The sequence below is a fragment of the Heterodontus francisci genome, chromosome 42 (genome assembly GCF_036365525.1).
Source record: "Heterodontus francisci isolate sHetFra1 chromosome 42, sHetFra1.hap1, whole genome shotgun sequence".
Taxonomy (NCBI): domain Eukaryota; kingdom Metazoa; phylum Chordata; class Chondrichthyes; order Heterodontiformes; family Heterodontidae; genus Heterodontus; species Heterodontus francisci.
This window is the reverse complement of record NC_090412.1, coordinates 7984333-8007219: the sequence shown is the minus strand read 5'-3', so window position 1 is coordinate 8007219 and position 22887 is coordinate 7984333. Positions and strand designations below refer to the sequence as shown.

Here is a 22887-nt window from a genome sequence, read left to right as displayed (position 1 = left end):
CAGGGCCTCAGTTTAATTGTATGCAGGTGGTGGGCATTCACTTGAGCCCCTGCAAATAGACACCGACTAAAACTGGTTGTGAAGTTAGGAGATGTACATTGGCAATGTGCAACTCTGTAAATAAATGCAAGTATAAATATAAAGACTGGCTCCAGTTTTATCATTCACCAACTGGCTTTCTGGAATAGAACATCGGGGTTGACTGCCTCATCAGCAGAACAGCAATTGTAGCAACCTGCAAGTACTACGCTGAGGTGTCAGCCTAATTTACAGGCTCAAGTCCTAAATAGGGCTCGAACCCATTCAGAAGTTAATGTGATGTGCATAAGATGACAATTCACTGTTTTCTTAGCATTAAGTAGTACCATGTGTGCTTGGCAATGCCAAATTGGGGTGATTCATACAGAAAACTCTATAAACTCACTGCAGACAATAATAACACAATGGTCCTTATTACACTCTTAGCAGTCAATGACTCACCAGGCTCACTGTTTGTCCGGCAGCTATTAAGAAACTCAGGAGAGATATAAATGTCCACATCACAGAAAAACATTAACACCTCGCCCTTCTCCCAGGTCCGGGCTCCCATATCCAGGCCACGTCCCCGAGAAAACTCATCCGGCAATGGAACCAGAGTGTAGTTGTGAAAATTAGCTTCACTGCACAGAAAAGAAAACTTTTACTCCAGTGATTCAACACTTCCAATTTTAAAGCTGTAGAGACTGCATTAATATAGCACCCCGAATGCAGTAAAACATCCCAAGGCACTTCAAAGGAGTGTTATCAAACAAAATTTGACACCAAGCAACATAAAGAAACATTAGGACAGGTGGCCAAAAGCATGGTCGAAGAGGTAGCTTTAAAGGAGTGACTTAAAAGGATGAGACAGCGGTAGAGAAGTTTAGCTAGGGAATTCCAGAGCTTAGGGCCCAGGCTGCTAAAGGCACAGCCACCAATCATGGAGCAATTAAAATCAGGGATGTGCAAAAGGCTGGAATTGAAGAAGTGCTGAGATCTTGGAGGATTGTAGGGCTGGAGGGGGTTACAGAGATAGGGAGGGGTGAGGCCATAGAGGGATTTGAAAACAAGGATGAGAATTTTAAAATTAACCCAACGTAAGTCAACCTCGGGGACTGCAAGTAAAAAATCTACGTGTGGCACAGCGTATCACTATCACACTGCACTGAATCATCCAGCAAGTGTGCATGTTATTAAGAATGAAACGTCCTATTCTGTTCAAGGAGAGAGATGCAACTAGCCCAGATTTCCTTGGGCCACTGCTCGTTAGTGAAATGATAACCAATTTCTCAGGCTAAAGAATGACCAAGAAAATCTTACTCCATGTGTATTATAATGCCTCACTGAAACTTCAGATCCATAATTCTAGAGCCAATACTTTACACCATGGAGCTTTACAGCCAGTTTCTGAATAGTACAATGCAAACCCACTGCATGGCTCACCTGGCAGTCATCTCCAGGATCCTCCTCACTTCGTCTAACCCTTCCTGGCCAAAGTAGACAACCGTGAGATAAGTGTGCCCGTCCTGGTGAATGCACACCTCCCTGTGTAAAACAACAATTGGAAATGTGGGTGTTTTTATTGGAAACTTTGGTGTTTAGACGTGGGTTGGTTGGACACTGCAAGGAGAGGTTCAGTTACAGGAAATGCAGATGCACGGGGCCTTGAAGTTTTTGGTGCATGAATATGATTGTATGAAATTCCTTTGCTATTTTAGTGGAAGAATTAAACCATTTACTATAAAAGAGTTTATGTTTCCCTCAAAATAGCAGAGAAAGTAACACCTGTCGTGCTAATATCCACACAGTGTCTAACTACCCTGATTGAGGTGGACCAATATAAAAGTATCAGGTTATGTTGGTGAGATTTTGATTACTCCCTTTTACAGTGCTTCCCTACCTGAAATTCTGCATGAACTGGGCGAACGCCTCAGTGCGACCAGACAGCGGCACAATTATATTGATGATCTGGTACGAGACGTCAATTATCTCACTTTTGACTTTCATGAGCGGTCCGAAAGGACGGAACAGTGTGACGTGTTGAAATTCATCCAGGTGTTCCTTTTTGTAAAACAGTTCATATAAGGTCCCTTTGTCTCTCTCTGTACGATAGTAGCCTGAAATACGTAGATATATTGGGAAAATAGAAATTTAATTCAAAAACTAATTTCCTTCAGTTACCATGTACTGAAATACTGCAATCCAGCACCTGAGTGACATTTCTGACAAACTGTTTTTGTACCACATTGCAGAAAGGAAATTGGAACAGTGAAAAAGCTGCAAAATAGATTCACAAAGATGTGAAAGCAGGAGTGAGAGAGTGTGTTTAGTTATGGATAGATACTTAAAAGAAAGTGTCCAGTATTTTCAGTTTTTACTTTAAAAAAAAAACTATGGCTGTATTCACTGGAACAGTGAAGGTGATGGAGATTTAATAGTAAGAAAATTCTACACTGTAAAAGGGTTTAAGATGGTAAACAGCAAAAGTATTTCCACCGACCCAGTGAATTCGTAACAATGGACACAGATTTAAGATGAGTACTAGAAGTATAGAGGAGAGATGAGGGGATTTTTTTTCCATGCAAAAGACTCATTAGGATATGGAATGCATTACCACAAATGGTTATTGAAGCACAGTCAGCCAGAGCAGAGAAGACTGTGAATTAGATAAGCATGATGGATAACATTAAAAGGTGCACGAAACGAGCAGGGAAATTGCATTGGAGTCCAGAGGCTTGTTTAAGGAAATTGCACCAGTACAACGGGCCAAATGGTCTCCTTCTGTACCAAAATATCTACATTTTATGAGGAGGATGCTCAGCATAAACAAACAGGATGTCATGAAGGAAAAGGGTTCATTTTTTTTATTCATACCAATAACACCATGCTTGCCACACAGAACATGCTGACCTTTTTTATGCTTGCCAGCCTTTTTAAACCGGAGTTTACTAAGCAGTTACAGTGAGTTCGTGTCCTCTCTAAAACAAAAAATTAGCATTGCTATATTAAAGCATGATGTGCTGCAGGCACAGTGCATAGGCCATGGGAGTGCTACAATAGCCTTGCAGCTGTCATCATGCACTTCCTGGGTCGCCGTGGAGTGATGTAGACCACAAGGAAGGAGGGACAAGGCCAAGCTGTTCCCTTGGCTCCTCTCACTCACCTACCACCAAGAACAAGGGCAACAGAACCATGGCAGCAACACCATCTCCAAGTTCCCCAAATCACAAATTATCATGACTTGGAAATATATCGCCATTCCTTCATCATCGCTGGGTCAAAATTCTGGAACTCCCTACCTGACAGCACTGTGGGAATACCTTCAACACATGGACTGCAGCAGTTCAAGAACACAGCTCAATACCACCTTCTCAAGGGCAATTAAGGATGGGCAATAAATGCTGGCCTTGTCAACGATGCCCACATCCCATGAATGAAAGGGTACACAGCCACTATTGCAGCCAGGGGACAGTGCAAGGAAACCTGACCTGAAAGCCTTAATCTTTGATGAAGGTGGTCACTTGGCCTATCCCGATGGAACATGCTACAACCCTCAGTCACATTACTCCAGGGTTTTTATTTCTAATCACCAAGAGACCATTCCACGTGTTTGTCAAAAAGCAAGATTTAGCAGTAGGATTTCAGAATGGAATATGGTGCGTGAAGAAGTGAAAATGCATATGCAGTACATTTGCTTGAGGTGTTTAAACGACAGGGACACAGCACTGCTTCATATTGATGCTTGTGAAAGCAGTCTCAAGTTCTGCTGCAGTATTTATACTCCTTTCACCGTCAGAAGTTAATGTTTAGAAAGCTGCTCCTCAGAAGTTCGCCAGTTTTTCTCCAGAGGGCAGTGTAAAGCACCAGTTGAAAACCAACAGCACTCTGGGGTGATGGAGAATGTCGACAGGAAGCTGTGCAAGTCTTTGACGAGATCTGGCGTGAACACTATGAAGACGAAGAGACTTTGAGCAAATATGCAGTTGCACTGTGACTGCCCAGGAGATCTGAAGCTGCACTGAATGACTAGCAGAGCCATCAGGATTAGGTTTCCACAGAAAAAACAGACGGAATGTAATCAAAATGGAATTTAACTTATTCAGCTACTGCAAAGCAGCAGCCCTGATTTGAGGGGACCAGTTTAGCAGAACACTGTATTGTGCTGTAAAGCACTTTACCACATCACCTCCTCAACAGTAATTAGATTGCAATACAACTGCCTCCAGCAGCTGTCAAATTTAAGTTTCAGTTCTGTCTAACTGAACTGCACTGAAACAAGAAACGGGAGTTGCCAAAAATAAAATCTTTCTCCACAGAGGAAGCTTGGAGTCAGCTCAGAGTCAAATGATAAGATGCAAGCCACCTAACTTCGCTCCTGACACTGGTAATTGTAGCTTTCCTTCTCCCGATAGTCATCAAGATAGTATCCCACATACAGAAACATAGAAAAAATTTATGGCACATAAAGGAGGCCATTCAGCTTATTGTGTCAGTGCTGGCCGAAAAGGAGCTATCCAGCCTAATCCGATTTTCCGACCCTTGGTCCGTAGCCCTGTAGGTTGCAGCACTTCAGGTGCATATCCAAGTACTTTCTAAATGTGATATCGGTTGCCGTCTCTACCAGCCTTTCAGGCAGCGAGTTCCAGACACCCATCACCTTCTGAGTGAAAAAATGTCTCAACTCCCCTTTATTCCTTCTGCTAATTACTTTAAATCTATGTCCCTGGTTATTGGCCTTTCTGCTAACGGAAATAGGTCCTTCTTGTCCACTCTATCTAGGCCCCTCATAAATTTTACACACCTCAATTAATCTCCCGTCAGCGTCCTCTGTTCCAAAGAAAACAATCTGAGCCTTTCCAGTCTTTCCTCATAGTTAAATTTCTCCATTCCTGGCCACCCCTGGAATCATACCTCTGATGGAGTTTTCACCCAGCCAAACCCAAATTTCAGAGCACCATAGTCATCAAACAGAGTCCAAGGTGACTAGAGAGATATGGACGCACTAAAAGGGTTCTTATCTACATACTGAAATGATAAAATATTTACATTAGGGGGAAGACGGTGGTGTAGTGGTAATGTCACTAGACTAGTAATCTAGAGGCCCAGGCTGAGGACACATGCTCAAATCCCACCACAGCAGCTGAAGGCATTTAAATTCAATTAATTCATAAAAATCTGGAATTGAAAGCTAGTCAGTAATGGAGCCATGAAATGATCATCAATTGTTGTAAAAACCTGTCTGATTGACTAATGTTCTTTAGGGAAGGAAATCTGCTGTCCGTACCCAGTCTGGCCTACATGTGACTCCAGACCCACAGCAATGAGGCTGACTCTTAACTGCTCTCTGAAATGGCCTAGCAAGATACTCAGTTGTCAAGGGCAATTAGGGATGGGCAACAGTCCACAAGGCTGTAGAGTGACTAAACATTAAGTTCAATAAATTCAGAGCATGACTGACCTTTTTTTAAATATTTTATTTTTAAAACCACGTGCTGCTTTTCATGCAGTCAGAGTTGCTCATTCTTCCACTATTAACACTCTCTCTGGACTAATGCTTTGTCTTTCACCACAAACATTAACACACGCTTTGCCTTTGTCCCAGGACAGCTCTGTTATTTAATCTCTCCTGCCCTATCAAACACCTTACCCTTTATTCTCTCCCCCACTCCCCTCCCCTTCACTTGCTTAAAACCTAATTCTTTTCTAACCGTTGCCAGTTCTGATGAAAGTTCACTGACCTGAAATGTGGACTTTGCTTCTCTCTCCACAGATACTGCCAGACCTGAGTATTTCCAGCATTTTTTGTTTTCGTTTCAGCTTTTTAAAATATTTTGATGTATATTTTTATACATAATGCTCTGTTGTACTTTTCACAATAAGCAGAATAATGTGGCTGCAGTCAGGACGGCATCAAGTTGTTAAGGTTCATTTTAATTTGGGTGATTCATTTTCCCCCTTTTCCCATTCCTCCTGACCATGGCTACTTCATTGCTGGGAGTACGGACCCACAGGCACAGACAGCTCATCCAAGTACCTGCTCCCTGTGTGAGGGACAGCAGGAAGATGTTAGGCCAGGAGCAAATCACGAGTGGAAAGCTGGCTGTTTTCCACTCTAACCCCAGGGCACTGACCTGGACTACAGTGAACCAGCTGAGATCAGCGATCAAGCTGGGGGATCAAAACTGGCACCTTCCTGTTTCACAGATCAGCCATGATCGAATTGAATGGTGGAACAGGCTTGAGGGGGCTTAATTGGGCCCCAAGCTCTGGAACTGCCTGTCTAAAACGCTTTACCATGCTCTCCTCCTTTAAGGCACTCCTTAAGACCTACGTTTTTGACCAAGCTTTTGGTCACACTTGTCCTAACACGTCCTTATGTAGCCTGGTGTCAAAGTTTGCTTTATAACGCTCCTATGAAGTATCTTGGCAGGTTTTACTAGGTTAAAGGATCTCTACAAATGCAAGTTGTTGTTGTGCTGGTTAGCAGTCGGTGCGGGATACGAAGATGAGACTAGGCCTTTTCATCTTAACAGCTTCAATAGTGAAACCTGCTCTCATTACCCCAAACCCCTCAAACATAGCTGTGGTGGCTGAGGTGGCCCCAGGCGATCACCTCCAAGAACACAGGGATGCATGAGATGAAACTATCACAACATACTCAGGTTCAAAGGCACCTGCTGTAACAATGCAAGATGATAGAGAAATACCAGTTCCTCTAACATCAGTACAGCTGGATCCACTTTGAAGCTGTACCTCCTCTTAGAACATTTGACCCAGTCAGTACTTCACATAAGCCTGAGCTCAGCTGTGCAATGCCAGGTGTACATCAATTTGCATCCCGTGTTAACAGTGCACAAGTAAGATGCTTCTACAGGACCTGATATGACAGGTACACACAAGCTCCGTCAGTACCTAAGGTTACTAAATCTGTCCTGTAGGCCTTGGCTTGACTTTTTGAGTGCTCTTCTTTGTCCAGAGTAAAGAAACATTTATCCATGACTAGTAGAGAAACCTGGAAATGGTTCTGTTTGATGCACATCTTTAATGTGCATATTTACACACAGAACACTCCGAAAGGAATCTCCCCCACATTCCCTCCCTCCTTCCCCTGTATCCCTCCCACAGTCATTTAAACATTTTCTCCAGAAAATCAATCCACCCCTGTACAGTATCTAACATAAATTACCTGTATAACAGATTAATGGCACAACTTATTTTGGTATGTACAAGTCCCGCAACTTTTCCCAACTGTGAACCTAATTAGCGTGTCTGTGTATGGCCCCAAAGAAACTCAATCATGACCAACTTTAAATATAGAGTGATCCCACTGTAATCCGTTCCTCCAACTTACCCCTGCAGAGATTTAACGAATGATTAGCACTGCATTCATACTGTAAATCCTCAGGATCTGCAGGTGGAGAAATGGCCTAGTGCTCAGTGTCTAATCCTGGTGAGCTAAGCTCAGTGGATTTCAAATGTACTATGCTCAAATCAAACCACATGCAGAATTTACCAGAGGCGATGGTCAGGAGCCAGCCAGGCAGAAAGGACAGGGCACTTTGGACAAAATGCAATCCAAATACAATCCAGTCTCAGGAGACAGCCGACTGCATCAATATGTCTGTAGGTTAAGTGCACATTTCACTTTGATTAAAGACAGCCATTCCACAAAGAATCACTTATTTAAACGAGGAATGATGGAAAATTACCAACAAATGGTGCACAAGAGCAAAGGAAGGAAATGTTAGTCTGTTTTTTGTGGTGTTGGTTGAGAGAGATGCTGGCCAGGACACCAGGTGTAATCTCCGTTCTTTGAAAAGTGCCCTGTGATCTTTAACATCCACCTGAACCGCTGAAATGGGCACTGAACCTCATTTAGCATCTCGGGCAATGTTGCACTTCCTCAGTACTGGCTGGTGTATGACAATCAGACACTCACTGAGCTCGTAAGGTAAGTACAGATGAAGGAGACCGTGCAGCCCATCCTACCACATCTTTTTAAAAACTATACTTGTTCTCAGCATGTGGGTAATATGGAAAGGCTGCATTAGGTTCCCTTCCTTAAATGCCCTCTCAAGGTAGCGATGGGCCGCAGTCCTTGAGGATGGTGTTCTCACAATGGTGTCAGATGGACAGCTGCACAATAGTGACCTGGCGACAATTAAGAAACCAAGATTATATGCTCAAGTGAGGATGGTGCGTGACTTGGAGGGGAACTTGGATGTGATCGTGTTCTCAACAAAATGCTGACGGATGCCTGGGTCATTGCCAGCTGAATATTTTTGCCTTAGCGATCAGTGACGATTGTTTCACAGCTGGGTGGTTGACTAAGGCATCTCAGAAGCATTATATCAACCATAGTGTGGGACTGGAGTCACGCATAGGCAGCCTTCCTACCCTAAAGAACATTAGCAAATCATCTCAAAGCTTCTCATGGTAATTCTTCTGGTGTTGGTCCACAAAAGGCCAGACCTATTGTTTATTGGTAATCCAGAGCCTATAATGTCTGCCATTGCAACAAGCAACTGACTTTTGCTTTTACTACTCTAGCCAGAAGTCCATTCCAAGTGTCGCTCACTCTTTGCGTGAGCAACTTCTTCACTCCATTCCGCAATTTGAAATCAGTGCCCCCCTTGTCCCGCTGTGGCGTTGTTTGAAACTGAGCAAGACTCTCGGGTTTCCCAACATGCACATTTATGGTCACACTTCTTTCACTGTATTGCTTGCAGGTTCTTGGTTTTTCTTTTGATATTGTTCCCCTCTAAAATTATAATTAACAAATGGCTCTCTGCCTAAAAAAAAAAATCTGCAGAAGTTCAAAACCTTGTGAGAAGTTGCTGATATTTATAGATTGTCTGAGAGCCAGCAAACAAAGGAACAGGATTTCGCCATTCAATCCTTCAATTAGATCCTCGCTGATCCATATCAATGAGCATGATATGCTATCTTATAGTGTGAAACCTCAACATATACCGGTTTCTCCATTCATAGTTTTGCCATAGACAAGACTAAGTATGAAGCTAGCTGTTGCGCTCAAACAGAGAGAGCAGATAAGCTGCATAATTGGGAGAGTCTCCATTTCCGGAAGTCCAAATATTAAATCTGCTCATTTCAAACAATGGGACAGACGCTTCTTTACCGGTGACGAGAGAGAAATACACATAGGTTCAGCACCCCACACAGTCTGATCTCAGCTGCTGTGACAGGGACAAGACTCACACATAGGCGTGGCACTTCCTTGCACAGAAGGGAGAAAGTGAATAAATTAATGTTAAACTGGCATTATGAGATGAATGTCCAGTATATTTCTCTAACATTCCTCGCTTTTCTGGATCAGCGGAGGAGTTGACCTGTTGCAAATAAATGGGTTAATGCCTCTGCTAATAAATAGAGGAAGGATTCGGACACTAGCACCTCACAGCATAATTTTTGTATTTCCCCACCCCCCCCACACCATGATTGCCCTTTAATGATTTCCAGGAAATTACATTTTTACGCACAAGTTCAGTTGAAAATCCACAAAATTGAAAATGCTGAGATTTAAGGTAATCGCTAATGACTTGAGCCTAGCCTGGATACAAGGCAAGATCTCATGCATACAGTAATCTCCGTTAAGCAGTCTTCAAGTGTCCTATTAACAGCCTACACACAGGAAGATTACAGATAATATCTACACAAGGCTCTTAATGCCCATTTAATTTTCTTTCAGTTCTGTCAACAGGTTTGCTCATTATAATCTCAAGTAAACGGTAGGCCAGTAATCTTTGGCAGTCACGTCACAAATACATTTTTGAGAATTTATGTATGCGTGCGCATGTCAAACAACAAATATACTAGCCGCAGAATTAATTAATTAATTACAGATGAATAGAAGGGAATCTGGCTAGTTCCAAAGGTTAAAATGTTTCATACTCTCTTCACCTCCTCGATCATTTACTCTGCTTGGGATTCATCTTGAATCAGCCATCACTATTTGCCTCCACTATTTACCCTGGCAGTCTGTTCTATTCAGTCAGTAGCCTCTGTGGGAAATACCAGCATCTTAAAATGATCCACTCCCCCAAGCAGTGTTTGTGATAACACAAACAGAGCATCATTATTAATATATAACTCCCTGCAGGATAAAAGGGGCTGGTGGAGGGGTGTCATGGATAGCAGTCTAACAGTGCAGTATCTTGGAACAGTGACACACTGCACTGTGGGAGAATGGGGGGGGGTTGTGGGCGTGATGCCCACAGAACTGTTCCCTAGGGCGGACTAAATGATGTCAGTGAGGAGGTGAAAGCTGAACAAATCAATATAACATGCTCCCGTCACCGTGGGAAAGGCACATGTGAAGGTCCAGGCATATCCCAACAGGGACGGATAGAAAACAAGAAAAAAATAATGGAACGATTACAGCACAGAAAGAAACCCCTCGGCCCGTCATGTCAGTGCCAGCTCGCTGCAACAGCAACTCAGCGAGTCCCACTCCCCATCCTTTCTCTGTAGCCTTGCAATTTTTTTCCTCTTCAAGTGCTTATCCAATTCTCTTTTGAAAACCCTAATTGAATCTACCTCCACCACACTCATGCAGTGCATTCCAGATCCTAACCACTCTGCATCAAAAATATTTTCCTCATGTCGCCATCTATTTATTTTTGCCAATTGCCTTAAATTCGTAACTTCTGGTTCTCCACCTTTCCGCCAATGGGAATAGTTTCTCTCTCTCTACACTGTCTAGATCCCTCATGATGACATTTGCATTATTATAGCACCTTTCACGACCTCATGATGTCCCAAAGTGCTTTACAACCAATTAACTACTTTTGAATTGTGCCATGGTTGTAATGTAGTAAGCAAGAGTCATCCTCCAGCATGGCATAGCAGTTGATTTCAGAATGATAATGGCAGACGCTTGGGAGCTGGCTCTTGGCCCTCTTGGCTGTGGCAACGGATTCCAAGCAGGGACAAGAAGCAGAAAGACCAGCATTGGGTCAGTGGCAAAGGAAAAGTGCCAGCTGCAGTGTCATGAGCCTGCAATTTGCGTACACACTGGAAAAAACACTTTCAAATATTCTCTCCAGTTTTTCCATTCTCCTCCTCTCCTGAAACCATCTGGGATCTCCTGCACAGCTGAAGTACTCACAGCCTTGAGTAATGGAGCTACTGGGGAAGTTATGAAGCACGCTATTTCAAGAACTGTTTTGTTCAACCACATAGCATGGATTAGCTCAAACTGCCCCAAAAATGAGACAGGATGCAATGAATCTCACCAGAATGCAGATGTTGACTGCTATTTTAGCTACTGTCTTCAATCAGTTCACTGTACTTAAGACAACTAGTAATTCAGTGCCAAGTCTATGTAGGTTAATGAACACAGGAGTGATGGCTGAACAGGACTTGGTCCAAGTTAGGATATGGGCAGCAGAGTTTTGGATGAGTTCAGGTTTATTGAGCGTTGAAGATGGGAGGCCAGCCAGGAGAGCATTGGAAGATGCAAGATAATAATGCAAATCTAGACTACACCGTAAAAAAGTAATTCATGGGTCGCGATGCGCTTTAAATAAATGGAGAAGCTAGAAGCTGCCATGTCAAAGCAAGTTCTTTCCTTTCCTTCAATAGAGTGAAAATGTAAATAGAGTGGTGACCAGGAGCAAGACAGAAATCCTTTTTTTATTTACAAAGTGCCCTGACAGGTTTCACAGAGCCACAGAAATTTACAGCACATAAAGAGGCCATTCAGCCCTTCGTGTCTGTGTCAACTCTATTGAAACAATCCAAACCAAATCCAAATGTCCTGAACTCACCCCATATCCCGGCTTCAAACATCTGCTTCAACTATTTATTCAATTTTCCCTCAAAAATAAAAGCAATCATTTCTGCTTTAACCATTCCCTGTGACAAAACAGTCCTTGCTCCAACAACCCTCTAAGAAAAGAAATCGATGGCTACCTCAACTGGCAGACGAGGGTGGAGGAGGGGGGAATGGGGGGGGGGGAATGGGGGGGGGGGGGAATGGGGGGAAGGTGTCTCAGTTTAACATCTCATCCAAAGGACAGCACCTCTGACAATGCAGCACTGCTTCAATACTGCACTGTAATACTGTCAGCCTATATTATTTGGTCAAATCCTGGAGTGGGGCCCAAAGTCACAATCTTTTTGACTCAGAGGCAATAGTAATATCAACTAATTCAAGCTGACGCTGAAAGGCTCAGAACAATCCTGACTGCCAGTCTTATCGGCTGCTGTCGGATATAAAAAAGCAGATATAAAATCAACAGCTCCAATAGCTCGTGGAAATGAGTTCTTTTTTTCCAGTTACAATGTAATGTTAATGAAGTTGAGCCTGAGCAAATGGGCCCTTTAACTGCACATTCAAATGAACTGGCACCCATTAAGTAGCTTGTATCAAGTTAGAAACAAATTTTAGCTAATAGAACCAGTGAGCAGTGAGGTTTCACAGAGATAGTCTGATTGTTGTTTCATGCCACTGATCACCCAGCTTCAGTCGAGGTAATGCACGCAAACAGTGAGCTGAATTTTGTGCCCACAGTGGGGCTCCCGATGCCAGGCCAAAAAGGCAGGGGGAATCCTGCCTCAGTCAGTCACATCCCCCCGGAGCGATTCTATGGCGCAGGTCTAATTAACCACACGGCGCTGGGATCCCCGTCCCTTTAAAAGAGGGAGATCCAAGAGCTGCCGGCTAATCACAGAGCCAGCAGTGCCACTGGAAGCGGTGGCCACTGCTGGTACTGCAAGAGGTCCTGGAGCCCAGATCCAAGGTAAGTGGGGCAGATCGCTGGGGCCATATCAGCAGGTTTGGGGGGTGGGGAAGGGGTTCAGGTTTTCCCGGCCACAAATTGCCCACGGAGGAGGGGCCTCCCGACCCCAGGCCTGCAGGGAGGTCACCTCATTTTACTGGGATGAATCCCAGCAGCAGCAGGAAAACGCCCTTAAGAGGCCTCTTAAGGGCCTCAATTAGCCTCTGGGTGGGATGACTGTCGTCAGCCTATCCTGCCCCTGACAAAATTACATAGCGATGGGCCCTCTGTCCCTTGTTGCAATTTTACGGACCCCACCCCCGCCTCCAAACTCATCTCAGGGGGGCCCATAAAGTTCAGCACACTGTTTCAAAGAAGAGCAGGGGAGTTTTCTGCAGTCCTGGCCAATATTTATCCCTCAACTAACACCACTAAAACAGGTTACCGGGTCATTATCACATCGCTTTTGGGAGCTTGCTGTGAGCAAATTGGCTGCCATATTTCCTACATTACAACAGTGACTAAACTTCAAAGAAAGTAATTCATTTGCTGCGAAGTACTTTGGGACATCCTGAGGGCATGGAAGTCACTATATAAATGCAAGTTCTTACTTTTTTCTTTCACATCTACTAATTGGAGCTCTGCCAGTTTCCAGTTTCAACACTAATTGGCAAATCCACCATTAAAAAAAGACAAATGCCACTCCCAATAAATGATGGGTGCAGCACTGTGTGCTGTTTCACTGTTGGACTCTAAGGTAAAGCCATGGTATTTTCTACACACTAAAAATTGCACAAACAGTAATGATGATGATTAACTAGTTAATCCATTTGTGAGGGTGTTGCCAGGAGTGTTTGGCCAAACAGAGAACACCCTGTTCTTTTTTGATTAGTACCATGCATTCCTTAACATTGATCTTAACCATCAGATGTGAGAGACTTTGATTGAAACATCTAAAAGGACTGTGCCTCTGACAATAAAATACTCTCTCAGTACTGCACTGAAACACCAGTCTAGTTCTATAAGGGCAACAACTCTATTAAAAGACAATACATTATGCAGTTGCATGCTTGTATTAACTGCAAGTAGCTGCAGCCTTGCAACACTGTTCGTTAGAACATGCCCCAATAAGATTGCACAACTCTGTAACTATACGTGCACAGAAGGTTGAGAGTTGAAGTCCCAGTCCAGAGACTCGAGCACAAAAATCTAGGCCGACTCTCCAGGGCAGTACTGAGGGAATGCTGCACGGTTGGGAGTTGCAGGCTTTCGGATGAGATGATAAACCAAAGTCCTGTCTACCCTCACAGGTGGATGTAAAAGATCCCATGGCTTTATTCAGAGGAACAGGGAGTTGGCCAATATTTATCCCTCAATCAATGAGCTTTCTGTGTGAAAATTGGCTGTGCATTTCCTAAAACAGTGACTACACTACAAAAGTATTTCATTGGCTGTATAAAGAACAAAGAACAGTACAGCACAGGAACAGGCCATTCGGCCCTCCAAGCCAGCGCCGATCTTGATGCCCGCCTAAACTAACACCTTCTGCACTTCCGGGGCCCATATCCCTCTATTCCCTTCCTATTCATATATTTGTTAAGATGTCTCTTGAACATCGCTATCTTATCTGCTTCCACCACCTCCCCTGGCAGCAAGTTCCAGGCACTCACCACCCTCTGTGTAAAAAAACTTGCCTCGCACATCCCCTCTAAACTTTGCCCCTCGCACCTTAAACCTATGTCCTCTAGTAACTGACTCTTCCACCCTGGGAAAAAGCTTCTGACTATCCACTCTGTCCATGCCGCTCATAACTTTGTAAACCTCTATCATGTCGCCCCTCCACCTCCGTCGTTCCAGTGAAAACAATCCGAGTTTTTCCAACCTCTCCTCATAGCTAATGCCCTCCAGACCAGGCAACATCCTGGTAAACCTCCTCTGTACCCTCTCCAAAGCCTCCACGTCCTTCTGGTAGTGTGGTGACCAGAATTGCACGCAATATTCTAAGTGTGGCCTAACTAAGGTTCTGTACAGCTGCAACATGACTTGCCAATTTTTATACTCTATGCCCAGACCGATGAAGGCAAGCATGCCATATGCCTTCTTGACTACCTTATCCACCTGCGTTGCCACTTTCAGTGACCTGTGGACCTGTACGCCCAGATCTCTTTGCCTGTCAATACTCCTAAGGGTTCTGCCATTTACTGTATACCTCCCACCTACATTAGACCTTCCAAAATACATTACCTCATATTTGTCCGGATTAAACTCCATCTACCATTTCTCCGCCCAAGTCTCCAACGATCTATATCCTGCTGTATCCTCTGACAATCCTCATCATTATCTGCAACTCCACCAACCTTTGTGTCATCCGGAAACTTACTAATCAGACCAGCTACATTTTCCTCCAAATCATTTATATATACTACAAACAGCAAAGGTCCCAGCACTGATCCCTGCGGAACACCACTAGTCACATCCGTCCATTCAGAAAAACACCCATCCACTGTTACCCTCTGTCTTCTGTGACTGAGCCAGTTCTGTATCCATCTTGCCAGCTCATCTCTGATCCCGTGTGACTTCACCTTTTGCACCAGTCTGCCATGCGGGACCTTGTCAAAGGCTTTACTAAAGTCCATATAGACAACATCCACCGCCCTTCCCTCATCAATCATCTTCGTCACTTCCTCAAAAAACTCAATCAAATTAGTAAGACACGACCTCCCCTTCACAAAACCATGCTGTCTCTCGCTAATCAGTTTGTTTGTTTCCAAATGGGAGTAAATCCTGTCCCAAAGAATCCTCTCTAATAGTTTCCCTACCACTGACGTAAGGCTCACCGGCCTATAATTTCCTGGATTATCTTTACCACCCTTCTTAAACAAAGGAACAACATTGGCTATTCTCCAGGGCTTTTGGAGATCCTGAGATTGTGAAATAAATAAATGCAAATCTTTTTTTGTAACGCACAACTCCAATACTATGGACCCATCACACTGTTAAATATACCATATGGTACTGCACCTTCTACAAAGTCATTCTCACTGTAGCTGTGTTTCTGCAGTCGGTCATCATCATCTTCATCATCATCATCATCATTATCCTCCTCCTCCTCCGGGTTATTCAATACCTCTAAGCCAGCCTCAATGGCTTCAGCAAAGTCATCCCTTCGATCCTTCCTCACCGCTTTCTCTTCAGGATGTCGGGTCAGGCCCGTCTCCAGCTGGTACACTTTAGTCAGAGTGAAGCTTTCGAAAGGCACCACTGCATACTCGCTGGGTATTCTGACACCCATGCTAACCTCAGCCTTATCGATCTGTGAGTGCAAGAATTCCAGCAGATCATTGGGAAAATTCTCCTTGCTGTTCTGGGCTCCTCCGCCAGTTAGAGCTGGCCCCTTCTTTTCCTGCACAGATTTCAGTTTCTCACTCATTTCCTGAAGTTCCTGCTTCAGCTGAGTGATCTGCCGCTTGAGACTTGCAGCGCGAGTCAGGTAGTGCTCCTCCTGTTCCTGCAGGAGGGCCTGATAGTATTCTTTGCCATAAGGCTTTCCTGGAATACCAAGAAGGAGGGGGTCATTATCTGGCCGGGGGGTGCATTCTAGCAAGTACAATAAGGAGATGAGACAGAAAAACAGAGCGAGGCCTAGAAGTAGACGCCGTGTCCAAGCCTGCATTACTAGGCCTCGGCGAGGCATCACCACGAGGATAACTGCACGCTCTCTCACTGGAAGAACTCGTCACCTCATTGATATAAAGCTTGCTCGAGTATAGCCAACTTCAGGACAGCCATGGGTTAAAGCCACAGAATGTCAGGTTCTCCATGGAGGTATCCAGTTTGATTAACAGTCTTGCAGTTTTCTCCAAGTTGGCAAAATGAAATAAACTTGGGAAAAAAAAAGAGGCCAGCGGAGAACTTGGCTCGTCCTGGCTAGTTGGGCCACTAAGACGAAAAGGAACTTTGAGTCGGTTGGATTTCAGACGATTCTGAAGTGCTGCAGCACGGACAAGCTTATTACAACAGCCCCTGGTTTCGTTTTATCTCTGCCCAGCAGTAGAACTCCAGTCCATTCCAGGTGAGGCCCCTTTTAGAAGCAACAAGATTTCCATGGAGTGGCGCGAGCTCTGGTTTATTGGTGTTAACCTGTATCCTATTAACTCAGAGCTAAAGGCAGCAATTTCCAGCACACCTGGGTATCCATTAAGGTTTATACAGGCAGGACGAACCTCAAAGGGTAGCTGTTGATCAACAACAGGCCACTGAGCTGTTTAACACGGATAATTATATAGGTCAGAGCAGCCCAGAGCTTTCTACTGCAGTGAAAGTATTTAAATTAGGTTCAGTTCCGGAGAAGCCATTGTGTCCAAACACTTTGTTTCAGCATTCATCAAACCGCCTTGGTTTCTCTGGCAACTATTTATAGTATCACATCAGCATGGTGCTGGCCATCTCCACAGACTTAACTGCTGGCTGGACATGAATTGATCAGTCACAGGAAAGGACACGGGAGCTTGCCTCCTGAAAAGGATAGAAAGAGAAAAATATCAGGTTAAAACATGAATAAATCAGAAAAAAAAACTTGTGATGCACCTGAAGGGACCATGCAATTTAAAACCCATTTTGCTAATCCAGCAAGACTTAGCTAAAGGACAGCTTTATATGCAAAATGATGGAGAGTTAGGACTCCAGTGTAACAAACATCACACGAGATAGTAGTTTTCAAACTCTTCTATGTGGGGAAAGGTCTGAACAACAACTTTCATTTATGTAACATGTTTAACATAGTAAAACACCCCAAGACACTTCACAGGAGCATTGTCCAACAATGTAGGGCATGTAACGGAGTTGAAACCCAAGATCCGCTATGATTGTATTGAATGGCGGAGCAGGCTTGATGGGCTATATGATCTACTCCTGCTCCAATTTCTTGTGTTCTTGTCTCACTTAAAAAGATGTTAGGACGGGTGACCAAAATCTTGGTTAAAGAGGTAGGTTCTAAGGTGGTACAGCAGGAAAAAGAGGCAGAGGGGTTTATGGAGGGAATGCCACAGCTTAGGATCTAGGCAGCTACAGGCACAGCCACCAATGGTGGAGCAATGGAAATCGGGAATGCACGAGAGATCAGAATTGGAGGAGCGCAGAGATCTCATAGAGTTGTAGGAGCTTACAGAGATCGGGAGGGGCGAGGCATGGAGAGATTTGAACATAAGGATGAAAATATCAACTGGGGAATCCTTACTCCAATATCTGAAAGACACTGGCAGTTACCCAGAGGAAACTAGAACTATCATTGCAGTAGATTAGTTTTATTAATATATATTAACAGAAATAATGTGCTATTAAATCAACAACATACGGAAACATTATGAAATACTGAACTCTCAATTCGCTTGTGGTGTACGACATACATTATGGGCAATCCTACAAGGTCAAAAATCTAATGAACTCGCCGATTCTGCAGGACCCCTCATGAACTCCAGTTTCAGAATGTAGGACAAAAGAGTTTGGATGTCAAACTAAAACAGCAAGGATTCTCTCAGAATGAGTAATTGCTTTTAACTTCATTCTATTTAAAAGAAAAAAAAGTAAATCTTTTCCAATTTGCACAATTTATATTTCGTGAGGCATGTGTTATTTTTCCTGCTTCTTTTCAGCTTGTGTTAAGGAAACTGAACAAGAAACCTGCTCCTGACCTCAGATATTCCCAATCTATAAACACCTGAGAACCTGCCCAAGCAATGTGTCCTGGACAGCGTCACCTCGGATTCCAGGGGTGAGCATCCCTGGCTTCCCACAATGGTCCCATGGACACCAGGAAGTTGCAGCTGGCCAGGAAATCGCAGGCTACAGACTCCGACCATGCAGTCTTGATCAGAGTTTTTGGTGATTCTAGTCGTGTGCCAATGTGCTGCATTTCTGCCTACAAACTTCCAATCACCTTTTTCTCTCGGGGATGTTATAAATTCCCAGTGATGAATGAATTTTCCAATGTACTGGAGTTAAAGCAATTTCACGTTTCTATAAATGGGAGCAACTGTATGACAGGCACACTGGAATAGGAGAAGGCCATTCAGCCCCTCGAGCCTGTTCCACCATTCAATTAGATCATGGCTGATCTGTATCTCAACTCAATTTAGCCACCTTGGTTCTGTAACCTTTACCTAACAAAAAACAACTGTTTTGAAATGTTCAATGGACCCCAGCCTCAACAGCTTTTAGGGGGAGAGATTTCAAGATTTCTACTACCCTTTGTCTGAAGAATTTTAAGGTTCTGGACACCACCACCAGAGAAAACAGTTTCACTCTATCCACCCGACATGTTCAAATATGTTTGTTCGTAATGTCAGGGAACACTAATTGACGGTAAGGGAAAGCAGCGTCAAGTATTAAAATTGGCATCGCAGCTCCTCCTCGTGCTTGAATAAAGGGGGAGATAAAGTTGTAGAAAGACAAAAGAATTACTTTGTGAATAACTTTGAAAACTACAGAACTACCAAAAGATGTTCCAATCTAAAAACAGACTCATCACTGGCTAATAGTGGCATGCAATAAAAACATAATTCACAGATATTACTTTTAAAACAAGTATGGCCCAATTTTGTTAACAGGCAGTTAATTATGGAGAAAACAGGCATTCTGCTGCTCATCATTAAAAGGGGAAGTTCATGCCCTACAGGAGTTTCAGGGAATTAATAAGACAATTCTGTTTATTTTAATTCACTGACAAGAACTTGACTTTTTGTTTCACTTCCTCCCAATGTTCTAGAATTAGGACAAGTTACTTTCTCCGTTTTTTGCACCCACAATGGCCGATCTGCAATGGCATCAGTCACAGTAGGTCAGGGGATTTATGAAGGACAGGAATGCGATGCCAATTTACTATTCTACTGTTGCGTCACAGCATTGTGACACGGCCTGTCCCTTTAAGGCCACAAGGTCAACTGCTGTAAATATGCACATCTGGAAATTAATCAATTGCTGTTGATAAGGGAAGCACAGAAATTACATTCCAGATGGTGATCATTTAGCCCATTGTGTCTGTGCCATGGTGAGGTTTGCAACTGGAATGACTGACTCCACTCCCATCCCCGTATCCTTTTGCATTCATCACTTTCAAATACTCACCTGGTTCATTTTTAAGGGATGTTATGGCTCTTGCCTCAATAGCCACTTGCAGTAAAGCATTTCAAGTTCGAATCTTCTTGTGATACTTCTGAGTTAGTGCCCCTTGTTTACCAACCAACAAATGGAAACACACGCAAGTTGCCCTCCAAGTCACATACCATCCTAACTTGGAACTATATCGCTATTCCTTCGCCGTCACTGGGTCAAAATCCTGGAAATCCCTCCCTAACAGCACTGTGGGTGTTCCTACACCACAAGGACAGCAGCGGTTCAAGAAGGTGGCTCACCCCCACCTCTCAAGGGCAACTAGGGATGGGCAGCAGCATTCACATCCCATGAATGAATAAAAAAAAACTTTCAAAATGCTCGTAATCTTTAATCTTCTCAAAAGTCCTTTATGATTTTGTAAACCTCTATTAGAGCTCCCATAATCTGTTATTCCAGTGAAAAAAGCCACAATTTTTCAAACTTTTCTTTAACACTACAATCTAACATTCCTCATACTATGCTAATGAATCATTATCGTACACTTCGTGGCTCTAACATCCTTCCTGTGACAGGGTGCCCAAAGCTGCATACAAACGCCAAGTATGGCCTAAACTCAACGTCAGATGTTTTTTTTCCCCCTTGATATTTCCTTTCCCTTGATATTTTTGATTTTACGTTAACTGATGCACTTCTCTGTTTTTGCACACTAGCAGATCTGAATGGCGTCACTCACAAGATGCACTGCAGAAACTCGCCAAGGCTTCTTTGACAGCTCCTCCCAAACCCATGACCTCTACTTGTTTTTTTATTCAGATCACGGAATGTGGCAATGCCAGCATTTGTTGTCTCAAGGGCAATTAGGGATGGTAACAAATGCTGGCCTTGCCAGCGATGTCCATATCCCACAAAACCAAAAAGAAAAAGAACAAAGGCAGCAGGCACTTGGAAACACCACCACCTCCAAGTTCCCCTTCAAGTCACATACCATCCTGACTTGAAGATATATCAGCCACTCCTTTACTGTCACTGGGTCTGGAACCAGAATTCCTGGATTCCAGTATTCCTGAAACTCCCTACACAACAGCACTGTTGGAATAGCTTCGCTACACGAGCTGCAGCAGTTCAAGAAGGCGCCTCACTACCACCTCCTTCAGGAAAATTAGGGATGAGCAATAAGTGCTGGCATTGCCAGCGACGGCCGCATCCCGTGAATGAATAAAACCAAAAATTAAGGTGTTGCTTCGCTACAGATTTTTTTTTTAAATATATTCAAAATGGGTAACAAAGTTGATTAGATACCTGTTCTTTCACTTCCAGGAATTCGTTTTAAGACCAGACGTCACCAATACAAAAAAATCTCCTCGCTCAAGCTTCGTGGTTTCTGGAGATTTGCACATACATTCTCAAGGTAAGGACTGAAATAGGGTACGAGAGCTAATCAACAAGAGTCAACTGCTACCAGTCGTGAATTGATAACTGTAGGTAAAATAGAACTTTTAGATCATACTATATCAAATTCCCAGGAACTTGGTCAAAAAGGTAGGTTTTAAAGTGTGTCTTAAAAAGGAGGAAAGAGAGCTGGACAGGTTTAGGGAGGGAATTCCAGAGCTTAGAGCCTAGATAGCTGAAGACATGACTGTCAATGGTGCAGCAATTAAATTGGGGATGCACAAGAGGGAAGAATAGGAGGACTACAGAGGGTGCACAGTGCATAGAACCATGTTGGTTTGCTGATCTTGCTCACTTAAAGCAACTCTGAAAAACGCCACGTTGCATAATGACTGTCATTTCTCTTTCAGACGGTCTCCTGCAGGGAAGGGGGAGGTAAACCTGCTTCAGGGAGTTTTAATTAGGAAACCTGGAACTCATCATATTTCATATGCAAGCAACATAAAGCAGTTACTAATAAATTTTCAAAAAATAATTATACTATATTTGCTAATTAGAAATTGCAGGAGCAAACAATGAGAATTATCTGCTGGATGCTTGGATAAAGAAACTAAGTAAATAAGAACAAAAGAAAATGCTGGAAACCTGAAAGATAAATTAAACAATGCTGATCTTACAGTTTATTTCCAGAAGACATGAAATCTTAATCTGACTTATCTTTTTACCGATCCTGATGGACCCGATGTTCTATTTTCTATTTTGATTTAACATGAAGCAAATGAATGATCAGATCCTCATCTTGACCATGAAACATGTTCGGGATGGCATGAAACTGAGGCAAGTGGCTTCTCTGAATGGAAAAAAGAAAGAGATACCGAGGGATACCATCCATAGGGATCAGCCATGGCTGAGTTGGTAGTACTCTAGCCTCCGAGTCAGAAGGTTGTTGGTTTAAGTCCCACTCCAGAGTAGTCGAGCACAAGATTGAAGCTGACACTCCAGTCCAGCACTGAAGGAGTGCTGCACTGTTGGAGGTGCTATCTTTCAGATGAGACATGAGACCGAGTCCCCATCCGCTCTCTCAGGTGGACGTAAAAGAACCCATGACACAATTCGAAGAACAGAACAGGACAACTCTCCCCAGAGTCCTGGCGGGTATTCATCCCTCAAACAACATCTCTAAAAACAGATTATCTGATCATTATCTCATTGTTGTTTGTGGGACCTTGCTATGTGGATATTTGGCTTCTGCATTTTCTGCCTTACTAGAGTGGCTGCACTTCAAAAATACTTCTTTGGCTATATTAGCAAAAGGCGCTATAAAAATACAAGTCTTTCTACCTCATATTACTCAGCAACCAGCTTAGGTACAGCACTGATGGTGGCCCCATTACCAAACCTTCCCTCAAAAGGAGGGAAAGAACAGGAACAGAACAAGATTTAACAAAGTTGCATTACGGTTATATAAAGCACGAAATTCCAGCACATCAACTGTCTTAACAGCATTAACAAATACCCAAATATTTTAATTGCTAACCAATTATTTTCCCTTAATCACCATTCCCATTTTCTCCTAGATAGCATATGCTGATAATGGAGGATGACTACAACAGTGGTACTGGAAGTG

The 22887-nt window shown here is 43.4% G+C and overlaps 1 protein-coding gene across 3 annotated transcripts in view; it reads right to left on the bottom strand.

The window, feature by feature from the left end:
• Positions 1-22887, bottom strand: part of csgalnact2 (chondroitin sulfate N-acetylgalactosaminyltransferase 2) — a 58757-nt gene that overhangs the window by 11016 nt on the left and 24854 nt on the right. For all 3 annotated transcript variants that reach the window (XM_068020478.1, XM_068020480.1, XM_068020479.1), the window contains exons 3-6: positions 15783-17276; positions 1919-2135; positions 1462-1563; positions 481-659 (exon numbers count right to left, since the gene is read on the bottom strand). In XM_068020478.1, the coding sequence (XP_067876579.1) occupies positions 481-659; positions 1462-1563; positions 1919-2135; positions 15783-16455 (1171 nt within the window). In that variant the 5' untranslated portion in view covers positions 16456-17276. The remainder of the gene's footprint in view (positions 1-480; positions 660-1461; positions 1564-1918; positions 2136-15782; positions 17277-22887) is intronic.